At 43.4% G+C, this 24,641-nt stretch overlaps 1 protein-coding gene across 1 annotated transcript; it reads left to right on the top strand.

The window, feature by feature from the left end:
• The first annotated feature begins 285 nt into the window (after positions 1-285).
• Positions 286-21,757, top strand: gna13b (guanine nucleotide binding protein (G protein), alpha 13b). Its single transcript, XM_003456869.5, has 5 exons — positions 286-619; positions 7,649-7,878; positions 11,321-11,371; positions 14,940-15,140; positions 15,953-21,757. Exons 1-5 carry the CDS (start codon positions 337-339, stop codon positions 16,340-16,342), a joined length of 1,155 nt encoding a protein of 384 aa, XP_003456917.1. The 5' UTR covers positions 286-336; the 3' UTR covers positions 16,343-21,757.
• The last annotated feature ends 2,884 nt before the right edge of the window (positions 21,758-24,641 follow it).

Consider the following 24,641-nt stretch of genomic DNA (forward strand, 5'->3'; position numbering starts at 1 on the left):
TGTCTCTGAGTTTGCTTACAGCTGCAAGGCTCTTACATACAGTAACAAAGTATTTGTATTTCTTTACTACCCACCTCTGGAAATTATATTACTATACTTTCAAGATTTTTGCGCTGTATTGTAAATTAGTGTCCATGAAAAATGTGCCAAGAAGGGCATCATTTACAGAAAACGTCCATTTTAAATCAAAACTGAGTGTCACGATATGGAGTGTGTTGTGACAGCTGAAACACACAAGCCAAACGTCGTTCGGAGGAGGATTCCTACGGACCGTGAACGCAGCAGTGGACTCAGCCCTCCCCATCCACCCTCTGTATCGATGAAGTTGTTTCAAAGATGGCGGATTTCCTGCCATCCCGCTCCGTTTTATCTGCATTTTTCCCCAACTGCCTCCTTACAAGCGGCGAGGCAGAGCAGCTGCGGAAATCTAAAGAGATAGATAAGTGTATTCATCGAGACAAGACTTATGTTAAAAGGCTGGTAAAGATCTTATTGCTCGGGGCGGGAGAAAGCGGCAAGTCCACTTTCCTCAAGCAAATGCGTATTATTCATGGGCAGGACTTCGATCAGAAGGCCAAAGAAGAATTCAGGGCTACGATTTTTAGTAATGTTATTAAAGGTAAGCCGACATTATACCGACTGCTTTTCACATATTGAAATAGGTTTGTTCCGACGTTTGTAGTGATGTGGCTGTAGCAGGAGTAGCAAGTGGGAAGTTGGTCGCCATGCTAGCTTCTGTTCAACCGATTTTCTGTGCTCGACCAAGCTAGTCTGGTTAGCTTGTTGAGTAACCAAGAAACGCCTCTGCTGTTTGTGTTTGCATGGTGGATCTGAATGCAGCACTTTATCGTTTATGATTATTAAGAGCTTCGCCGATATTCACATATGATTACTGCTCTCTTGTTCAGTCAAAAACATGCAGACTGGTCCGTGTGTATGGACAAAGTGGAGGAAAAGGGAACCAGTTTATTTAGAGTGCACTGGGTGTGTTGTTTATTACTTTAAAGCCTCTAAGTGTTACATAATCGCTTTGCAGCGATGTCTTTTTGCGAGCCACACCAGTTTTTCATTGCTTTGCGATAAAAGTGCAGACGTGAGCATGCTGTATTATGGGAAGTATTGCCTTGTGTGGTTTGTCATGAAAGTTTTTGTAAGAACTGCAGGGCCACCCATGCGAGAGCTGCCGTTTTGTTCCAGCTTAACTGGTTTTCATGCTTTCTGGGGATGTTTGCCAACATTTCAACTCGTCTTAACATATTTCTAGTCGCAGATTGATCATATTTATGACATTTTATAAGTGAAAATGGAAGTTTGTTTTTGTTGTTGAATTTGAATATAAATATTAAGTCATTTTTTGTAATCAAATATTGAAGTAAACCTGTGTCCAGATTCTAATTGTTGGCCAAAATAGTCAGCAGTTTAGGTTGCAACAGATGCAAAAGGTATTCATTGGTACTTTCTATAGATAATCGATGAATAAATGAAAACATATAAAGGACCATACACATCTCTTTAAACATTGTTGAATAAGTGAAATCTCACAACCTGCAACCTAACAGGAAAGGAAAAAACGAGCTGTTTGTGGAGAAGCACAGCAAACTGTGACCGACAGTTCCAGACCAAACAATAGTCAAAGGCAGGGCTGCCACATGTGGTAGAGTGAGGCAGATCATGTCTCTGCTGTGGCGCTATGCTCATCACAGCACCATGCTTTAAATCACGTTTATCTAATAGGTTACTGTTAGCTGAGCTGACATAATTATGCCACATACAGGAGGTTTTATTCAGTGACGTCTTTAAACTTGTCAAACTTGAGACACAGTGGCAGGCACTGGAGCTCCGAGTGCTCCAGACCTGTGGTTTCACATGTGTTTCATGTTGATACAGATCATACGTTGATTTCAGGGTATTTCCTGAAATAAACAGCATTAACTAACTAACTAAGCCTACTTTAAAGAATTACACCGTCCTACTTCCTTAACGTTTCATCAAGACTGAAGGATTCTTATGACCTGCTGCACATTTCCTCTTTCTACCAGGCGTCGCTCTAACGATTGCTGACAGATGGCATATAAATCTTGTGAGGGTGGGACTCTGACCATCAAGTTTGGGAGTGATTTCTTAAAGCAACTTTCTTATAATAGGGATTAGCAATTTCATCCTGGATGGCCAAATATCGAAATTTGTCATCCCACCATGAATACACGATTTCACGAAAACTCGCTTTGCAATTTAACGTCACCACTGTCTTTACACTGTACGAAGATAATGGATCTGACCAAATCCCTCAGAGGAGTTCCTAAAAATACAAGATCTGAAAATATCACCAAAATTACACATTCAGTTAAAAATGGCTGACTTCATGTTGTTGGTTCTTTTTGTTGAGACTTTTTTACGCCTTGTTGTCTTACATTAGGCTGCCCAATGTCAGACTCACAGATGAAACGTAGTGCAGCAGCTGCTTTTTGAAACTTTGTAGGTGGGGCTTGGAGACAGTGTGCAATATTCCACGACAGCGACTATAAAACATGAATGGCTTCATCACATAGGAGGTGTGTGCCAGGCATAATGAGGTTTTCTAAGCCCCTCAAGTCCCCCTCTGAGTCCATGCTGCCAGGGTCATGACCTCTGATGAAAAGTCAGGTTTGAATGTGACCTAAGACCAGCTCTGAAGGCTTTCCTGGATAAAGTTGAGGTTGCTGACGTCACCCGTCTTCAAACTGTAGCCCAAAGTGCAAAACATGACATTTCCTGTTCCCACTGGGTGGTGCTGTGACCACTGTCAAATATGGCAGTTGAAATGTGTTCAGGGGTGTGGACTCATCACACGTGAGAAGGTTGGTCAGGATTGGACAGTGTATGTGTGAATGACGGCAAATTAAAATTTCCTGGCGAATGATAAATGTTTGCTGTGGTGCCGCTCTAGAGCCATTTTTTAAATCACCAATGTTCAAAGCCAGTAAAATACTTACATTTTCATCGGGTCTGACGCATGTGCAAAATTTCATGAGTATGTTAAAGCCCCAAAAGCCTGAATAATTATATACAGGGCCGCTTGGGACCTACGTTGGCCTTTGTTAGTAATAGATAAGGAGCATGCGTCCAAGACGGAATTAAAAAGTTCAGCAACAACCCTTTAAAAACAAAATGCATACTTGATTTTGGTGTCCCATCTGTCTGCAGTGCTGCTACTACTTTCAGATGGCTCTGTAAAAGTCCCGTTCTGACCACCACCACATGTCAGATTTCATCTTTGTATGGACCTGAGCACACCCAGAGAACACATTGTGGTAAATGGCAAATGGACTTTACTCAAAGGGCTTCACACAGCCTGTTGCATTCACACAGTGCTTTCTGTCTGACGTTGTCACCGCTCCACTGTCCAGCTGATGCATCGGAGAACAACTTGGTGTTAGTATCTCACCAAGGAAATTTGGCCTGCAGAGGGGAACAGGTAGCATTAGCACAATGTCACAATGACGTTCAGGTCAGTGTGCCATACAGTTCATTAGAGTGAGTTTATGGCACCCCTTTAACTTAATGCACATGTGGGAGTTTTTACTGATCCAGAGATGTTCAGTCTGCTAATAATGGTTCAATATGCACATGTGACTTCCATGCTTCTGAATGTGACCTCTGTCAAACAGAGTTCACATACGTGAAGTGTCGACATTCCCTAACATTCAAAGATTTTAGGTGCAGCGGCTAATTTTCTTTCTTTTCACAGTACCTGTGGTGGACTTGGACCATGGGCAGAGTTCAGGCAGCGTCACCACACACAAAGACAGGAAGCAAAATGACTGTTCATTGATTGATTGATTGTACTTTATTGATCCTTTGGGATCAATTAAGCCTGCCGGCCTAACCAGCGCCAACTTACCCTTCCGATCATACATACATTACACAAACATCACATGGGGAAGACAGGTCGGAGAGGTAGAACAATGGAAATACACAATATGAGGACAGACTGAGCTCAGTCTGCACAGGTGCTGAGATGATCTCCAGCAGCCCACTGGTGTGACTGGAGCCCGACTGGTATTTGTCATAGAATAACAAAGCTGGCAGCTGCATCACTGGTGCCCGGTGCTTTTCACATAATAATGACAGCAGGTTCAGCCTGAGCACGTGTGACAGATGTGGAAAGGTCTGAAACATCATTAAGCGTGACTGGTCTGGTGTTGGGTCAGTGATGTTGCAGGGAGGCACATCCATTGAACCTCTGCAGCCTAGGCAACAGCAGCCTGACGGCCATTAGGTATCGGGATGGCATCATGGGAGCCTTTGTCGGTTAGCTACGCTGGTACAGTGGGTCCTCCTTGTGTGCAGCAGTACCCAGTTTCATGTGGCAGGAGTATCAGGCAGTTCCTGGAGAATGATGCAGTTGATACCATTGACCCCCTCACTCCCCTAACCTAGATCTTATAGAGTTATGTTTCAGGCCGTTTAACGGCACCAGGCTGGACCTGAGTGATGCCCAGATCGCGTCATTTGTAGCATGCACACCAGCACATGGAGGCCATGTTTGGTTGTCTTTGAATTTAGTCCTCTATAGGTCGATCATTTTCAAATCATTTCATTTGTAGCACATTACCCAGTCCATATAAGAATAGCTGTCCGCCATGATTGTTCATCTAGTTTAGTTTTCTGCCATTTCTACCACATGAAGTGTTGTCCCTTGTGCTTATGCAGAATCACAGTCAGATATATGAAACGTGCGTACTTGCTGATCTTGTTGTTACCACCTTACAGACTGTGAACCCCAGGCTCCTACATGCTGCCTGCAGTCTGCAATCTGTTGAGCTGGAGTGTAGAAAGTAGTGACGATGTTAAATAAATGAAACAATCATGTCTGAGGAGGAAGTCAGAAAGGCCAAAGGGACACTGACTGTGGCTCACTGTCACAAACACAAAGTCTGGATGTTAAAGTTCAAAATGTAAATAAGATCAGAAAAAAGAGAAACCAACAAAACCCTGATCTGTCAGCCTGAGATCAGAAACTCAGGGAAGTGGAAAAACTCCCAGTGGTCCCTTGGAATTATTCACATGAGGTAATGACGCCTGTTACTATAAAACCGCCAGAATACAGAATAATACAAAAATATTGCTGCAACTGTGTTGATCTGACACACAGTTCATCCTGACAGGGTTTCTGATTGGTGGCAGTTTGTAAACACCCCTCTGACACACACACACACACACACCCGTGCACCGCTGTGTTTCTATGCCAGTCTGAATCACTGTCTCTATCTTTTATACAGTCATTGAGCTGAAGGTGCTGAATTTGAATTGACCAATCAGGAGCTGCCCATGTGTGATCCTTAGGCTGTTTACTTGTTTCCCGCCCAAACAGAGGGAATCCCTGCTGAGATACAAACAGTTAGCACACACACTGTGGGTCCACTGAGAAACCTGTGACAGTGTGAGCACAACGACATGTTACTGAAGCACGACACGTGTTTTTGAGTCTGTACCACTGAAACAGTGGCCCCAGGAGCAGAGAACAGCTAACACTGTTGTGGATGCAGATGTAGACAGTGTCCTAGTTTAAATTCTGTGAATCACTGTGTTTTTATAAAGGTCATTTTGGCTACATTCACACTGCAGGCGAAAGCGCATCAAATCCGATTTTTCTGACCCTATGCGACCCATCATGGTATGACAGTGTGAACGGCACAAATCCGATCTGGGTCACTTTCGTATGTGGTCCTGAATCCGATACATATCCGATGTTTTAGAAAGCGACTGCTGTCTGAACGGTCATGTCGCATTAAATCCGTCTTTTACGTCACTGACACAAGACAGACGCCAATTATCAGCGCCGGAGAAGACATCGCGAACGCTTCCTGGCCATCCAGTGAAACTGTTGGGAAGACAACGTGAACATTTTATTTGTACTGTATTTTCTGCAGATTCTGACAGAAATCTGCAGATTATCCTTTGAAGCAGCGCTCCTCTAAAACTGCAATAAGGATCATTATTAGGTTATTTACATTATTATGTAAATAACAAAATAATTTTAAGCAAAAATTGGGAAACGTAAAGTCCGAAGTCTTTATATTAAGGGCCATCAGTCAAACAATACTGTTTGCTCTGGGTCTAAACAGAGCGCGTTGTGTGTGACGTCTTCTTTTGCGCATGCGGGCCGCTTTGAGCGTTCACACTAGAGCACGTTTGCTGTCGCATTTTATGTGTAGTGTGAACAAGCAGACAAAAAAATCGGATTTGATCAAAAAATCGGAATTGAGCATTAAGACCTGCAGTGTGAACGTAGCCTTACTTAGTGAGAGCAGCCATAGCTGCATATATTATACATGCATGTTTGGCTGTGAAAGAGAGAGACGCTTTTGTCAGATTATCGTCCACCCTCAGTTTTTAGAGCAGGTGATGTCATCACACAGTGGAGGCAAAATTCTTTATTAAACTTAAACTATCACTGTTTGAAAACGTCAAAGATATTATATTAAGATATAACACCTTAATAGTTTGAGGAGCTGTGTAAAGTTTTCCTCTCGCTCCAAGTCTGCTGAACTGGCTGAGTTTCAAAGTGGAGTGGGTTTGAAGAGGAGTTTCTCTCTTCATTTGAAGAAAAATTCATCAAAAGTTACAAAAATGAAAGTAAGAGCACAGTCCTGATTTGCAGAAGTAGTTAAGCACACAAAACGTACGGAAGAATAAAACAGAACAATGATGTTGATAAAGATGTGGACCTCAGTAATGCAGAAGCTTAAACAGCATTAGTGTAACATCCTCTAATCTTATTAATCTCTCATCCAATGTTGTTTTCCCAAATAATAACATGTGCTTCATTGTCAGGGCAGCTTCTGAAACCATGGTTACCAAAGTATCACAGTTTATTAGTAATAATCAGCCTGGCTCAGCGATGGTCAGAGCGAGCACTGATAGCTGCACCAATCAAGTTTATCATCATTGTTATCTGATTCCTAATAGACTCAGTCTGCCTCGCTATGCTTTCATATTGCATCGCCATAAAACTGCACACTGGCAGCACAGACATGTGTGGGCCTGCACGGGGAGTGGTGTTCCTGACTCATCATCATCAAATGAGGAAAAACAGGAGGATATTTAGGACTGCTGCTGTGTTGTTGTTGTTGTGTAACTTAGTAAATGCAGACAAACATGTTAGTAGCGTCTCAATTTCCCCCACTGGTGTTTCGGTCTCCTTCTTTTTCAAACAAAGGTCTAAGAGTTGATCTTATATCAGAAATCTGGGATTATTACAGAGCTGCTGGTTTTGTTCCCTCCCCAGCACCTGTGTCATGGTTGGTTCCAGATGCTTTCCTCATCCAAACACTGGCAGCTGTGAGCTTCCTGATTTTTGTGTAACTTTGGAGATGTTGCTCGCTGTAATCTCACAGACCATAAGATGTCATAAAGAGACGGTAACATCCTGTCTTCATGATTGCTGTTATCCCTGTTCCAAACTATGTCATGAAGTATACAACAAATACACTTACATGTTTTCATACATGTATGTTCTGTTTAATGATCTTATAAGTCAAATGGATAAATTGTAAAAGTAATATGCAGATGAGTCAGTTATGAAGCTGTAACTTAGAGCCCACAAAGAGATGTTTCATCTGGCCGAGCACACAGACCGCTCATGTGTTTTTGTCACTGTCTGCAGGCATTCGAGTGCTGGTGGATGCTAGAGAGAAACTGCACATCCCATGGGGTAACCCGTCCAACCAGCGGCATGGAAACACTATGATGGCATTTGACACTCGGTCGGCGATGGCTCACGGTCACGGCATGGTGGAGCCCAAAGTTTTTCAGCACTACCTGCCATCAATCAAGGCCCTGTGGGCAGACCAGGGCATCCAGAATGCCTACGATCGGCGCAGGGAGTTCCAGCTGGTGAGTGAACGTGCTCAAGTCCAGTCGGCTGTCATGTGACACCCAAAAAACCTTAACTTGTATTCTCACCAAACACTCAGATGAAATCATTATTTAACCCTGTCATCCAGGAATTCTGACAACCTCAGTCTGGATTTTTTTTTCTAAAGTATTTTTATCCATCTTCAGTCATGAAGAGATGAATAAAAATCCTGATTGAGGTCGTGATAATTCATGCATGACAGGGTTAAATAACAATAATTACAATGACACACGTCAAACATCTGTCGTAGCATTAAAGGACCAGTGGGTGGCAGAGTACGGAGCGACACATCAGAGTGTAGTGGTTTATGTGCAGGTATACCATCAACACTGACACAAACAGCCTTTGAATAGCTGTCCACTGTAGTGACCACTATGGTGAAAGGGTTAAAGGATGTTTGCATTCACTGAGTCAAACCACCCACCAAACCCACGACACCGTTGGAAAACGACGGCAGCACACAGGTAGTTCCAGTTTTTCAGGTTTCCACATGCCACGGTCTCTGCAGTGAGGCTGACTGTTGCATATCTACCCTGGATGACACAAACACAGCTGAATCCTTATTCATGGGAGTTTCAATAGAAATCAGAAGCCACCATCTTCTTCTGATGCCACCCACAACCTCAGATGAAACCACTGCCTGCTGATTGAGGGTGCTGTATGGTTCAGCTTTGCTTTTAGATAAAGACGGGGAGAATAGATAAAGGAGGCCTGAGTGTGCCCCCGCCCACGGTCAGAGGGGAAGGGCTCCAGTGCTTAGTAATATGGATCCATGGCTTGAGACAGTAATGACAGAGGAAACCTGCAAAGATGCAGTCTGAGTGCTGCGTACCTGCAGGTTACAACAGGGCTTGGTAGACACCAACAAAGCTGTGATGGTTTGGGTTTAGCATCACTGGCTGAACTGGGCTGTACAGTTACTGTATTATTTTTTGGCTCTGACTCCCAGGCAGTCACAGTAAATGGACAGTTTCTACTGTTCAGCTGCTCAAGCTGCTGTTTAAACATAAAACAAAAAACATTTTTGTTCAATAAAACTTTGCAGTTGATCGTTCTCTGACATGTTTAGCTGTAACATAAGGGCTGGAACCATTCGTCACCATAATCCATGAGCTTGGCTATAAAAACCTGTTGTGGATGCATCAGAGTCTAAAAGCAGCTAAATGTATTTTTCTAAAAGAAAAGGGGAATATGGATTAGAATAGATGTGAAAGCATTTCCCAGAAACAGACTGTGCAGAGTGGAGCTTCCCTCCACCACAGCACGACTGCAGCACTGACAAACACCTGAGACGTTACTGTGCTGTGTTGGTACTAGAGCAGGGCGATATGACCAAAAATATTTATCACGATATATATTTGAAAATTTGCGATAGCGATATAACTGATGATATAATTGACACTAGACAAAATACTTTACAACTCCACAACTTTATTAGTGCAAAAAAAACCCCATCAATGTATTTTCACTTAAACAAGCAGCTGTTTTTCATGTGCATTAAAGTTATATAAAAATGTAACAGTGCAAATTCCTTGCTGACAGTTTAACCAAAAGGCATTTCCAGTGGAAACTGGCCGACATATCCTCAGCATAACCATGTATAATATCCACAAAACTTAAAAAGAGCTTATACACACACAGTACGGTGATATTATGTTGAAGCACAGTACGTATCACTCCGCCAGGCTCCTGCCTACGATAGCCGTAATGCTCCAACAATCCATCAAACGGTGTCGTAGCTTAGCAAAGTCGTATTTTCAGAAAAATCAAAGGATTGATTCTAAGTGTGCCGTATTTTCCAAACAACATGGTAATAACGACGGCGCGCTAGCATGCTCTACCAAAAATAGTGCTTTGTTGTGTATCTGACGGACGAAAGCTAAACCAGTTCCACCACTGAAGTTGCAGCATTTTTACAAACCAGTTCTGGTTCATCCGTTTCACTCAACGATCCGCTTTCGCTCTTCTCATTCTGCGTTGCCGCCATGCTTTTTCCATCATGTGCGTATGAAAACAAAGGCACTGTGCATGCGCGTTTTACCCATATTCTATTGCCCAACATTATACCGGTATTACTGTGAACGGTATGATATGGCCCAGCCCTAGTTGGTACCTCGCTGATCTTCATGTTTGGACAGTAATGTTTCTGCTGCTTTACACCATTTCACTTTGTTCATGAGTGAAGCTCCACAGTAAACAGGCTCCTAGTGTGTCTTTTTCCTCCCTCACATTAATATTAATGTTCATGCTGAACAGTGAACCTCCAACCCAACGCCGAGGACTTCATTTTATTTTCAAATTCACACGTTTTCTGGATCTTTGTTCTAATTGGGTGATATTCATGTGTGAGGCACTGCAGCCTCGAACAGGAGGCTTGGCCACAGGAAGCAGAGATGAGTTATTAAAATAATCGACTGTCAGAATAATGGTTAGCTGCAGCCCCAGTGAACATGTTGGGTCCAGTCTTGTTTGATATGAATATACTTCACTTTGTTTCATTCAGATTATGACATTTGTTCAGAGCTATCATTACATGAACATCCACTGCAGCATAATCCACAGGAATACTGTCTCACTTTTCTCTGTCGATCACAGTCTGCTGTCTGATTTCTGTTATTAAATCCTGATTGGTGGCTCCTTTGTGTCGACCCCTCCCTCACAGAGCCTACACGCTCACACTCAGAGGCCTGCCTTTGAAAACATGTCACAGATCTTCTTCTTTGCCACATGGATTAAACTGCTAGCTGACTACATTCTCATTAGTACTGTGCTCTGACCTTGTTATGTAGCTTGTGCTGGGCCATGTTTCCTGCCTCTAACACATCTTTAAAGTCCTGATGTTCACCAGCTCTTTGATTTTGTTCAGGTTAGCTCTGTAGTTCCTTCCTGAGCTACAGCTGGTTGGAGTAACCTTACTCATCAGACGGTCGTGGTTTGATCTGTTTTTGTTCTGTGTAAACTCTCTCACCCAGTCTGCTGTACTGGTGGTGTAGTGGAGTGGGGAACTGAGCATCAGTGCAAATGTTACTAGAGAGCTGTTGCTGACCATGCCCGTCCTCTGCTTGCTGCTTCCAGCAGTATAACACACTGTTTTAAAGCTCAGGTCATCTCAAACTGGTCATTGTACTCAAACAGCCTTCATAGTCACCGGTTCCTGTGCAGTCGAGCACCTCTGAGATGCACTGACACGTCGTGGATACCACTGTGGACAGACTTAAGGCATCCAACCCAGTACTCTCGAGGTGTGCCTAACAAAGTGGCTGGTCAGTGTAGAGTACTCAGACCAAGTCTGTTCTTCTGCTGGGAAGAATTGGATGGGTGGTGTCCCATTAAGTAAATGATGTTAATGCGACTACCTCCCATGCAGAGGAGGGTCTCATGTGTCATGCCTGACATGGATCTCCACTCTTTCTCTTTCAGGGGGAGTCGGTCAAGTATTTCCTGGACAATTTGGAAAAGCTCGGACAGTCGGTAAGTCCCAAACACACAGTAACAGAATAAAAGTGTAGTAACACAACTTTAACTGAAAAACCTCTGTCACTGGTACAACAAGTGTGTTATTGTACACATTTAGGGACAAAGTCTCAGACATGTGGACGATTTTAGCCAAAAACTGAAAACTGCTAAGAGCTTAACTCAGCAGTTTCAAACTACCAGCTGTGACTTTCTAAGAGACGAATGAGTTTGTTTTTCAGCTGGACTGTGCCATGATGAGTTACTTTGAGATGTCTTACCTCAGTTCACGTGGCCTGGCACTGAAACTGAACTGGGCTTTCCATCCACCCATTCACCGATCCATCCATCCATCCATCCATCCATCCATCCATCCATCCATCCATCCATCCACCCACCCATCCATCCATCCATCCATCCACCCATTCATCCACCCACCCATCCATCCATCCATCCATCCATCCATCCATCCATCCATCCATCCACCCACCCATCCATCCATCCATCCATCCATCCATCCATCCATCCACCCATCCACCCATTCATCCATCCATCCACCCATTCATCCATCCATTCATCCATCCACCCATTCATCCATCAACACTGATCGTGTTTGTTAGTTTTTCCCTGTTTAAAAAAAAAAAGAGAAAGAAAGAAAGAAAAGAAATCATTTAAAAACTGCGTTTTGTGTCATCTCTGTCCAATGAGCTGAACATGCAAACATAAATCATAAGGAGGGGCAAAGAGTTTTTCATGCACTGTAATTGTGCGTTGATGTTGCTGATAGCAGTAAACCTGTAAATGAAATGCAGAACATCAGATTATACTTCCAAAGTTTTGATGTGCCATAATTGGATTTTTAAGGTCATGTTTTCAAATGTGGAAAAACAAACAACATCTAAGGACATCAGAAGGCTGTGGGATTTTTCCACACTATGAAAACACATGTCTGGTCTCATCTGGGAGGTTATTGTTGATATTTTCTTTGCATTAGCTTTCAGAGATTAACTGTGAATCCCAGAACGTTGTGTTTTCCAGGTCTGGTAAGGTGTGTGGCATTAGTTAGTGTGTTTATTTAGCCACTCTCTTTGGATATTCCTGCAGTTCAGAGCCGTGTAAAGATCAAAAGTACTTTGTAGTCTTTTAGATAAAGAGCATAAATAAAACTAAAAGTTCTTTAAGGGCCACAGAGCAGCCTTTTGTGTCTGACAGCGAAACGTCAGACGACTTTGGTAAATGGTAATGGCCTGTATTTATATAGCGCTTTCTAGTCCCTAAGGACCCCAAAGCGCTTTACATATCCAGACATCCACCCATTCACACACACATTCACACACTGGTGATGGCAAGCTACATAGTAGCCACAGCCACCCTGGGGCGCACTGACAGAGGCGAGGCTGCCGAACACTGGCGCCACCGGGCCCTCTGACCACCACCAGTACGCAACGGGTGAAGTGTCTTGCCCAAGGACACAACGACCGAGACTGTCCAAGCTGGGGCTCGAACCGGCAACCTTCCGATTACAAGACGAACTCCCAACTCTTGAGCCACGATCAAAAAGTCCAGAAGAAAAGGACAGGTTAGCTTGCAACCATGTGACAGTGAAACCTTCTGCCATTTTAAAAAACCCTGACCAAAAACAAACTTAAAGCAAAAAAAAAAAAAAAAAAAAAAAAGGAAAGAAAAAAAAAACAAAACAAAAAAGGAAAATGAGATAAAATCAAATGCCACTCTTCATTGAAGGGAGACGCTGAGTGCTGAGAGTGTGGACAGTGGTGGGAGTACTTCGAGGAACTCCTCAGTCCTATTGGCATTAGAGATGGCACGATACCACTTTTTTATGTCCGATACCGATACCATAAATTTGGATATCTGCCGATACCGATATGAATCCGATATAGTGTGTTTTTTAATCAATAAAACTGCTTTTTTAATATCTTGCTGCATTTTGTATAAGTTCATACTCCAGTTTAAATAAACAACAACACTAAAGCTATTCTGTTATACCTGAATGTAAAAAATTACACTGCACCCAAAATATTTCATAGTTCAGCAACACTGATCAATCTAATAAACTTAAACCTACTCCATCCTCACTTTTCTGGTATTTTAAAGACTACTCAGCAGAAATATTAAGCAACCTAACTAATAGGGTTGCAAACTCCCAGCAAAAAAAATAGGGAACCACCCCCCACCCTCCACCTCATGATGCTTAATCGATGTAATCAACTTTAATTTGATGCAGGGTGAAAAAAAATGCACAGAAATAAATTATTTTTCAAGAATAATTAAATAGATTCAACATCTTTCTTCAACAGAATTGCAGACTGCACAGATGGTACCTTCCCAAAGGAAAAAGTACTATAGCTTACTAGGGTATATTAGACTTAACAGTTACTATATACAGTAATGGACTTCTATACATTTTACATCAGATTAAAACTTTGGGTGTAAGATTCAGATAATTATTTATTAAAAGCGAGACATTTTAAATGAGAATAAGAAAGAAAAGTATGTCTTTGTGCCCCCTTTTCCCTGTTCATGCCCTATCGGCCCCCCTGGCTAAACTTTGCTAGATCCGCCCCTGCACAGTTACCAGCCGTCAGCTGCGTAGAAAAGGATCCTGGTGTAGAAAGTAATATTAAATACATTCTAACAACAGCTTATCAAGCTTAAACATGCTGCTGTTGTTCAGCCGCTGGTTTCCTCTTTCTGGTGCAAAGTGGGCCAAACACAAAGAAGAGAGACGGACTCGCGACAGAAAAGCTGATCATTGATCAGTTTCATGATTGAAGCAGCAGCAAGAAGAGGCAGTCGCTCCATATGTTGGTTGTTAAGCTTAACATGGGAACGCTTTACAAACATTCAGAGATGAACTTACACACTTGCTTTACTTCTCTCTGGGATAACTTCCTCGGAGATGAAATGCTCGTTTGGTAGCGAGGCTACAAATACACACAGCCGCTCCATCACGTGACGCATACTGCTCCGACGTGCTACGGTTATGAGCCGAGTTACGCCGTGTTGCAAGTTTTCTGAGGTACTTTTTTGATATTTAATGGATCGGATTACATTTTTTATTTCTCTCCGATATCCGATCCAGTAATTTACGTCAGTATCGGACCGATACCGATACGTAATATCGGATCGGTCCATCTCTAATTGGCATGTGTGTCACAGGGCAAAAACAGTCTGGGGATGGGGGGTGATTTGTCCATCAGTAGGGGGTGAGTTCACTATAATCAAACCCCACTGCTGGGCAGGCCCCTGGGGTGGGTCACATTTGTCCCCAGTTCCTAAAGGCTCTGCATGCTGTGGGTTGTCCTGGTTGATGTGCCTCTACAAGAATGCATGGAATTTAAAGCCAGTGCCTTAGGACTGTAGGATTGGCACACTGGGATGGAGGTCATCTTTTCTTTTGGTAGCTGATCTCTGCGAGTTTCTTTTAAAGACAGTAGTGGTTTTGTTGGTTGTTTTTTTTAAATAACTCTTTAAGTAGATCAGTGCAACTTTAACAGTCAATTTCAACGTTTTGATGTAAATCTTGACAAAAGCATAAAACACTGCAATACTTATCTGCTTGCAGGACTACCTCCCCAGCCAGCAGGACATCCTTCTGGCCAGAAAACCCACCAAAGGCATCCACGAGTATGATTTTGAAATTAAGAATGTGCCTTTCAAAATGGTGGACGTGGGTGGGCAGCGCTCTGAGAGACGGCGCTGGTTTGAATGTTTTGACTCGGTCACATCCATCCTCTTCCTTGTGTCCTCCTCTGAGTACGACCAGGTGAGTTATGTGGAAGCAGAGTGTTGCTCAGTATGCTAACCTGGCTAAAAGCTCTGCATGTAAGAAGACAAAGATTCAACTAGCAGCAGTTAGTTTAATCTTTGTCTTCTTACTGAATTCAGATTGATTGGAAAGCCTGTCTTGAACCCTCTGTTCTGTCTGCTGCTGTTTTCCCAAGGAAAACTTCACTAAGTGTCCTGCTTTGTTTACTTTGGTTAATGTCATTTAGGGATGTTTTTTGTTCAGTATTGAAGCAGCTTTGAGTCTAACAGTGGTGTGCAGTGATGCTGATTACATAACGAGTATGTTTAACAATAAATGGAGGTGTTTGGGAGAGGAGGTGTTGCAAAGCAGCTTGCAGGGCAGCAGCAGCTCCATGCAGGGAGATGCAGTTAAATAGCATGCCAGTAAGGATATGCATGAAGGAACCGATTGAGCCAACAGCTGGTGTGGACAAACATAGAGACTGATTCATCTGTAGATCTCAGCTGACCTGCAGCGCTCTGGCTGGACTCCACAGTCTGCCTTAACCTCACTCTGTGCTCAGATTTGGTAGGTTGGCTTACCATCATTAAAATGTTGAGAACAGAACATCATATTTCAGGCTTCAACTTTTCAAAACCACGTCAAAGTTGATTTCCCTAGAAGTTTAGAGGCTTAGTGATAGATGCCCATGAAACCATCATTCTGCATGGCTCCATCACAGTGCACGCTGCTGCCATCCTGCCTAGAAATCCTGCTGTTTTACTTGTGCTCCACATGGTTGAATCGAGCTGTTTTTCATCCAGATGTCTGTGTTCTAACACATCCAGGTGCTCATGGAAGACCGGCAGACTAACCGACTGAGCGAGTCACTAAACATCTTCGAGACCATAGTCAACAACCGGGTCTTCAGCAATGTCTCCATCATCCTGTTCCTCAACAAGACGGACCTGCTGGGGGAGAAGGTGAAGCAAGTGTCCATCAAAGACTACTTCCCCGAGTTCTCTGGTGACCCCCTGAGTTTGGCAGATGTCCAGTGCTTCCTGGTGGAATGCTTTCGCAAAAAGCGTCGCGAGCAGCAACAGAAGCCTCTGCAGCAGCAGAAGCCTCTGTACCACCACTTCACCACAGCCATCAACACTGAAAACATCCGGCTGGTGTTCCGTGATGTCAAGGACACCATCCTGCACGACAACCTCAAGCAGCTGATGCTGCAGTGAGGGAGCGCGGCAGGGAAGGGCGGAGGCAAAGGGAACATGGCTTGCAGTGTCAGCAGCCATAGGAGGAGCGGACAGTGTCACGGCTTTCACCCACCCAGGATTTGGCTCTGCCCCTCACTGTTGAACTTGACTGTGTATTAAAGCAACCACTACTATGGCCACTCCCCCCTGTGCTTCTCTTTGCTTAACAAGCGTGTTCACTGTAACTTATAACAGCCCACTGTGGCTGAGTTCTTCCTGCCCAGCCCTTAGACCCATGTAAATGACCTGTAATCCTCACTCTCTCAGGCCACGCCCACACTCCTGAGCATCCTTTATAGTGTCCCTGTATCCTGCTCCCACACTGGAGAGGGGGCGGGGTGATCTAGCCCAATATCAGTGACTGTTACCAAGGTGTTGTTGTAAATTTGCTCTTCACTGGGGCTTGGTGATGAGATCACTGTGCCTTGGTGTGGATTTCTACTTTTCTAATCATTTTGTTTTCTATTGTATGAACATACTGTTTTAACCTATGCATTTTTCGATCTCGTAGGGGTTTACACTTTGACATTTGGACTGTTACAGTTATTCAAAGATGTCGGGGTGCTGCTGACTAAGTGTGCAGACACAAACACGCCGCTTGTTGAAAGCTGGTCCGGGGTTTAGGGTGACCCACAGTACTCGTGCTGTTTCTCAGGGCACCATTTCTAAACCACTACTGTGATTTGATACAGTGCAGAACTTGTGTACCTTACCCTTGCACCAGTCAAACGGGTTTCCCCAGTATTTGCCACAAAACTGGCCGGAGTTGTACTTCAGAAGCAAAACTCTGGCCGTCGACCTCAGCCTTATTTTACTGCGAGTGATTTGACCCGTATGCTTGCACATATGCTAACATGTGATTTGTGAATGCTGCCTCATTGACAGTGGTTAAAGAATAACACTAAGGGAAAAATGTAAAGCGGCTTCTCTCAAAGTGATGGCAGATGTTGCAGCGCGGATTGAGTTTTCTTCAGTGGTACAGAGAGAGGATTTTTTTCTCCTCGATAGAATTATCACCTTAAGTGTTGCGTATTGTACTGCAGGTGATGAGGTGGCCATGTTGCCTTTTCTCTTAATCAGATCTTCATGTTGCAGGCCGCCTCTCACCACAGGAACATATTCCTTAGCAGTCTGTGCAGCTAGTTTCTGCTGGCTGCTCTCGTTTTGTATAAAGTTCACATGTCCAGTCTAACGCATGTGTCCCTCACACCGACCTAAAGCTTGTTGCAGCCGCTCTAACTTTCCACACAGTATAATGGTAAGTGTTATTTTGCTACGTGGTGTTTTTGGTTTGGGGTTTTTAAGCAGAAGCAGGCATCTATTGGGCTGTCCTATGTTGTTTAGGGGGCTTTCCTGTTTCCCAGCTTCCTGTGTCTTTACAACACGAATGCCACAATCCTGTACGTGTCCCTGCAAATAACTGGCTCCACTGGTCCATGCTAACCAGTTGTAAAAGTAGTCTTGTCTTTTTGGGGGTGAGCAGTTTGAGCTCCGCACTGTAGACTTTTGAACAATGGGAACATTCTGTGTGCGTCAACGTGGGTATTTTTTTGTACTTTCTAATTGTGATAATTGCTAATGTTGAATAAGTAAAGAATACTTAATGTTAATCACTGTTAATAAGTGTTGTGCACAGACTTTTGTAACTGTGAGCTGCGAAGCTTCAAAGGGACACGAGGCACACTGAGAAACTGGCTGAAAAAGGTTTTGCTGATGTGTTTTTGGGGCTCGGTGATTTGATCACAGAACTGTGCATTTACAAATACTATCATTAACTGTCTTTGTCTTATCAGATCTACACCTGCAGTGTTGACTGAACTCAAATAAAGTTTCCTCAAATACAACAGGTGACAAAAACCTGTGTGTGCTGCCAGAACGATTTCACACTGTGCCGGGGGCGGGGCTTGGAAGAGACCATTCCCATCAGGATGATGGATGATCACTGTCAATGACTAATGAGTGACCCATCACTAAATGAGGCACTGTCAAAGTTTGATTTGTGGGCGTGTCATGTTCAGCTCACTGATCGTGCTCCATTGAAGTGATTGTGAGTAGTGAGCTGTGACTGCAGTGTTTGCCGCTTACTCAGCGTCTGCTTCACACTGACAGCTCCTGACCTCAGCTCCTCTGTCACAAGAAAGCTGCTGCCAGTCACTGTTTGTGTGTCTGTGTCAGTGTTGGCAAGGAGCAGTGAAGTCACATGACTTATTCTCTGTGTGTGTGTTTTCCAACACGGTTAAAAAAGACAAAGCTGACAAACAGGACCAACTACCTGTGTGTGTGTGTGTGTGTGTGTGTGTGTGTGTGTGCCATATCTGACTCGAGCTTCAGCAGCTGAAGCTTCTGTGTGTGTGGATGAGTTTCTCATGTCACTGAAGCCTGTTGTTGAAGTGTTATCAGGACAGACCACCACCCTGACACCACCCTGACTGTGATTATTGTCACACAGAAGCACGAGTGTGTTTGTCAGGACACTTTTCATTATAAACTAAGACAGTTGTGCCATGTCTACAAAGACACATTAACATTAAGCCAAGCAAACTGAGCTCTCTTCGTCTCATTTATCACTTTGTGCCTGTTTGCATCCATTCTTTACGTTACTGCCATCTTGTGGCCACAGTCAGCTGTTGTTGCTGAAAGCAGCCATTGTTTTCTGCAGATAGTGAAGCTCTCTCAGTCACAGGGGCATTTTCATCTCCCAGTAAAAATGGCTGTACCTGAGAGGCTTTCTTGCACTGATTTGTGGATAGACCTCTGGTCTTTCCCTGTGCGTCATGGCAACAGTGTCTCTAATAACTGTCCTGCTGAGTCGGGCACAAGGAGGTTTGCTAACCCAAGCTGAATTCAGTCATTAATAAAGTCAGTCCCACCTGTTTTTGGTGGGTTTTTCTGCTCTGACAAACCATGAAAAGCACTACAATTATTGCTACATGTACAAAAAAATGCAGTGTGTTAAACTTCAAGTACAACAGCTCAAGTCGAGGTGTGCCTGAAACTGTGGGTGTAACTTAGATCTGTAGATAAAGCTTTGGTGTTTCACAGTAAACTGACGGGAGAGCAGCATGGGAGGCAAGCTGCTTTCAGTTTTCATGGTCTCTGCTTGTCTTTTTGTAAAAGTCATTACTGATCTACAGCAAGGCTAGGCTGTGCCCGATGAGCCCATCGTTGAATTCAAGGCTAAAGTTCTTACCAACAGCTACTTTCAAAAAAGTGTTGGAGCAGTCTGATCTAAAGACATGCAGGCAGCATGGATACTATCAAGGGTCAGAGTCGCTTTTCGTTTGAATTCATACTTTCTGCATCCTGCTTACTGCTCATTGGCTGAAAACACATCATGGTTGGTATTCATATACTTTGACCCGGACGCTGCTAGGATCCTAAACATCGGAGGCTTACCCTACCTCTGATATCTTTTAGACTTTATTATAGTAGTTCTTAAAAATGATTTACTATATTTTATATAAAATGCCAAACATTGTCACAGCTCTAGCAGGGCTTTGTGTCTCGTCGTACCCATCTCGCCAGAGCACAGCTGGGGTTGATAAAGCAATCAGCCACCCAGCAGTACCAGTATATAAGCTGTCAGTGAGTGGCCCAGTCCTGGGTGGTGAGCTGGTTGGTGTTTCCTTTGAGCTGTTAGTGAGTAGCTGGTACCTGCCAGCAGCACAGCTTACCCTCTGGATATTTTAGTGTAAGGATGACTTTGGTTGAACTAGCATTGTGGAGGCCTCTTTGAGTCCCTTGAATAAGACTTTGCTCTGCTCTTTTCATCTCCTGGTCATACTCCTCTCATCGTCTAATCCTTATTCTCAGGCATGTTTACCTAAAGCTTGATGTGACAGAATCATGTACCAACCCAGGCCACAAGATGGCAGCGTGAAGGCTGGATGCACACTGACAGGCCAGGAGCTTTATGACTGCTTTACTTTGGTACGTTTCAATTATGTCTATTGTTAGATTTGACAAGGCAAGCAGTGCTTGTCCTGATTACTGTCTTTATGGCAAGCTCTAAAGACACAAAATATGTTTACAGCCAAACAGGTAAGTTACAGTAAAAAAGGAGAAAAGCAGGCTGACGTCCGTCAGAGCAGACACATGGTTTCATGTTTACAGCTGTCCCCTGATGTTCATTTGTTTAATTTGGCCTAAACGACAAAGACACGACACACAGTGCAGTGAAACTGTGGCTCAGTGTGTCACAGATGGCAGCTCTAACCTGGAACTGGAAACACTCTAAGCACTGACCTGAGTTTGGGTCTGAGCTCCGTCTGCTGCAGCAGCAACACAAGGAGCTGCTGTTGGTCGTACCAATCAGCACGGACACTGACCTTAGGTGGGACCTGCTGGAGGGCTGCTCACCTCTGATTGGTTATAGCTGCTAACTATATTGAGGTTATATTGAACAGCTGGTGTACACATTTGAAAGCACGTACTGCTTCAGTGATCTTCTCCTCGTGTGAAACATTCAAAACTGATCAAACGTAAGGATTAGAAGTGAAGATTCAGTTTTATTTGTACAGGACAAAATAACAACAACAGTTGCCTCAAGACCCCACAATGATAGGTTTCCAGGACATAGACCAAGCCGAGTCGATTTCACTTTGAGTTTACTGAAATTGAAGTCCTCGGCTCTGAATTTTGATCTGAATTTTCTAAATGTTTCTAGACCAGGTTGATAAATGTGTGGTAGACGGGTCTCTGTGTCAGAAGTCTGTAGGCTGTCATGTGTTTATCTGTGCTTTGGATTCATTCAGAGACCACCTGCTGACTCCTGAGCAAAGAACATATCACAAAGTGTTCACTCTAGTTTAACTCGGGCCTGAAAGAAATCCTCATTTTTAAATAGGTTTTTGAAATGTTTTTGTTTAGTTCTGGTTTTATTTTTAATTCATTTATTCATTTTGTTTCAGACTGTCTCCCGTTGTTGTTGCTGTTAACATGTTAAAGTCAGTGTGCTTTAAACAAGCAGGATGTGGTGCTTGTGATGGTTTAAAAGAGGGTTCCAGTATTAGAGTAATTCTCTGTTTAAAGCATGTTGAGGCCTGAAGTGTCCGAACCAAACACAACCTTAAATTTCTCTTTGTGCTCAGGGCCTCATAGTTTGTGACTGGTGAGTAGTGATGGGTGATAACATGATTAAAGCATTTTATTGAGGGGAAAAATGTCGACATTCACACTCCAATCGATGCAACATGGGGTCAGTATCATGCCTCCACCTCCGGAGCTACAGCCACCCTGTAAAAAAATAAATAAATAAAAATAAACCCTGAAGCCGTGAACAAACTCATCATAGCCAAAAACACCTGCAGGGTGTAAAAGTAAAGCTGAGCTTCATTCATGTAACAAGAATCGTTGAGGAAATTTAGAGCATTAAATAAAAGAAGTCAACTGACAGTTATCTTTTGAGAGTTTTATTTTTGCAAGAAGGAATTCAGTCACACACACACACGTGTGCACAACCACACACTTTGCTTTAAAGAAAAACAAACATGGCAAGGTAGGAATGGACACAGGAGACACGTCGAACCGAGCAGACATAAGAATGACAACAATAACAAAACACATCAGAGGACTGATGTCAGCCTGCCAGTCATGTTTGTGTGCATGTCTGGTCAGGGTTGGTTACACCACCGTGTGGATGTGGCTCATGTATGTGTATTCTCAGGGACCTGTGATACACCAGTACCTGAGCAGCATAAGTGCACACTCAAAGGTATCAGGTGCTGTTCTGTAGGGAACAGCATGTGGTGATGGGATTCTCCTGCAGGGGCTGCCATGGATCCAGTTGGCCCTCTCACCAATTCTGACCATGGTATTCATGATGAGTAGCACTTAGGAGGGTCGCTGCCAGCGTTTGCCAGTGCTTCGTCCTGAGTTGTTGATCCCCAATCAGCAGGTTTTACATCAGACAGGTGGTGGGAGACGGCGGCATCTCTGACCATCAGGGAAACTCAGAAGTATTGAGTTCAGTGAAGTCCATCATGACATGGCCAAAGGGTTTTCAGGTTGCGTTTCCTGGGTTAGTAACACAAATCATGCAAGAACAAGAACACTTATCTTCATGGGTAGATGATCCTATAGCCAGCATCCCTCCTGATGGATGGATGGTGCGGCGCAACAGTAGAAGCACATTTCCAACAATGACACAAGGTGTTTGTTGGTAAGTGGTTTTGCTATGCACTGTTTAGCTTCAGTGTGTTTGGGAGACAGAACTGTATCATTAGCTGAAATCTGATGCCCCAGGAATGTAAGCTTACCTCTACGAAATGTGGGACAGAATTAAACTCAGGGCAGCTTTACTGCTGAGCGTAAACTAAGGAGGTACTAGAGCATGAGGAACTGATCGGACAGGATACACAACACTGTTTTATTCCATCACTTGTTGCAATCCCTCAGAGACTTAAATACACACCAGGGACAACAGATAAGCAAAGCTAAGATGCAAATCTAAACCTGTCTGTGAAGGTTCTCAGTCATCCAGGTCATTGTAGTCTAAGGAGCTTGGAAAGAAAAGCGTGACCCGAGAAGATTCTTCAGTTCTCGGGTCAAATGGTGGAGAGTCCCAGATTCAAACTCTGTGGGAGTAACCCACCGAGAGGGACAATGGACCCCCTAATGTAGGTCACAACCTTGGCTGACTGTGACCTACACCCATTTTCACACCTTGGCACTGGGTTTAAATCTGGGACTCTCCACCATTTGACCCAAGAACTGAAGAAGCTTCTGGGCTGAGAGGTGAAACGTCTTCAAGCAACTTAAAGAAGTCCAGACGCTTTTCTTTCCAAGCTCCTTAGACCAAATCCAAACTTGTTTATTGTTATCTCCAACTCAGCGTTAGAAAAATTACTTCTGTTTAGAAGGGTGAGCAAAAAAACTCTTAAATGTACATGGAGACATTTATGGACTTTATCAAGAGTATGAACTTCTCTGATGAGGAAGTGGCCAAAAAAAAGGCAGTCGATGAATGAGGAAGAAAATATGAACCTGGAAGTGACGTGTAATTGTTTGTGCTGTTTTCCTGTGTTATGATCTAACTATCAGTTTCTGTTAATTGTTCTTTTTGATCACTGAAAAACACAATAAAGATAATTAACATATTTCAGGGTTTTATTTGAAAAATATATCATAAGAGCGTTACAGCACTGAACAAGCAGGACCCTGCTTTGTACTCAGATTAAAAAAAAGACCTAAAAAGAAGAAAGGTAAAAAACAAACAGATTTAATCAACATCCGAAACACTTTAAATAAAAAGGATACAGTGATTAAAGTATTCAAGTCAGGCTGTGATGGGTGTAGAGACAATGTGAGCCTGCAGAAGGAAGGGAGGGGCGCTTCAACGAACGTCTCTCTCCAATCAAATCTGTCTGTCACAGCTTTGCATACATAGAAGACCATTATACACTGTGCACTTTGCATTTCATCAACCATGACACTGGCCACAAACAAACAACAACAAAAAACACTGTAAACCTTCACTTCTGCTGTATCACCACTGGCCTCATGTGTACAAGGTAATTCTACAGTACATCAATAGGATCATATCATGATAATCAATATAAGGACAACATGTTTACACAAAGCACAATTAGGGATGTGAAGTGGTGCTGATTCTCGTTATAACTTAATCCCACAATCTGCGGTTTTTCCATCATTCAAGGCTCCAGATGCACAGACCAGCTGGTGCTTCAGTTCAGCCAACATATCAGTGAACACTGCTGCTGTACTTGCAGTGTTGCTATGGATAACATCACATGAGAAATCAGTCAAAACAAATAAGTTAAATGAATGTGCGTAAAACCATCAGAGAGGAGCCAGGCGTTGTGTTTAGACTGCAGAACTGCTTTTCTGGTCCACTTTAGCAGCAGTGGAAATCGTCCTTCATACAGACACATCAGTGATGTTTAAAGCCACGAGGAGCAAGTTCCAACTTTTCTGAAGTGACCCTATCATGTGGGCATCAAGAATGGGTGAAAAACCTGTGCTCAGCAGGAATGACAACAGTTTGTGTGAACATGGGAAAGTTAACAACGCAGCTCCTTTCCTGAGACAGAGGCACATCGAGCCAACGTTAGCAGAAACTAATGGCCCCATTATCCTCGCTGTGTCACACACCAATTATGACATCACGTGTCACGCGACAGAATCCTTGCAGCGCTTTGGCCAGCCGTGCACCTCTTCCTTTTTGTAACTTTGTGCATTGCACTGCGCCTGTTGCAGCTGGGATCGGGTCGCTTTGTACCACCATTTGAATCATATTCCAGTACAGAAGCTGAAATGT

This window comes from Oreochromis niloticus, linkage group LG4 (genome assembly GCF_001858045.2).
Source record: "Oreochromis niloticus isolate F11D_XX linkage group LG4, O_niloticus_UMD_NMBU, whole genome shotgun sequence".
NCBI classification, from domain to species: Eukaryota; Metazoa; Chordata; class Actinopteri; order Cichliformes; family Cichlidae; genus Oreochromis; species Oreochromis niloticus.

What these genes read in the sequence shown, in the direction of transcription:
- gna13b (XM_003456869.5), top strand. Translation starts at nt 337, where the DNA reads ATGGCGGATTTCCTGCCATCCCGCTCCGTTTTATCTGCATTTTTCCCC. An exon ending in GGCGCAGGGAGTTCCAGCTG is followed by an intron (nt 7,879 to 11,320) that starts GTGAGTGAACGT and finishes TTTCTCTTTCAG; the next exon opens with GGGGAGTCGGTCAAGTATTT. An exon ending in TGGAAAAGCTCGGACAGTCG is followed by an intron (nt 11,372 to 14,939) that starts GTAAGTCCCAAA and finishes ATCTGCTTGCAG; the next exon opens with GACTACCTCCCCAGCCAGCA.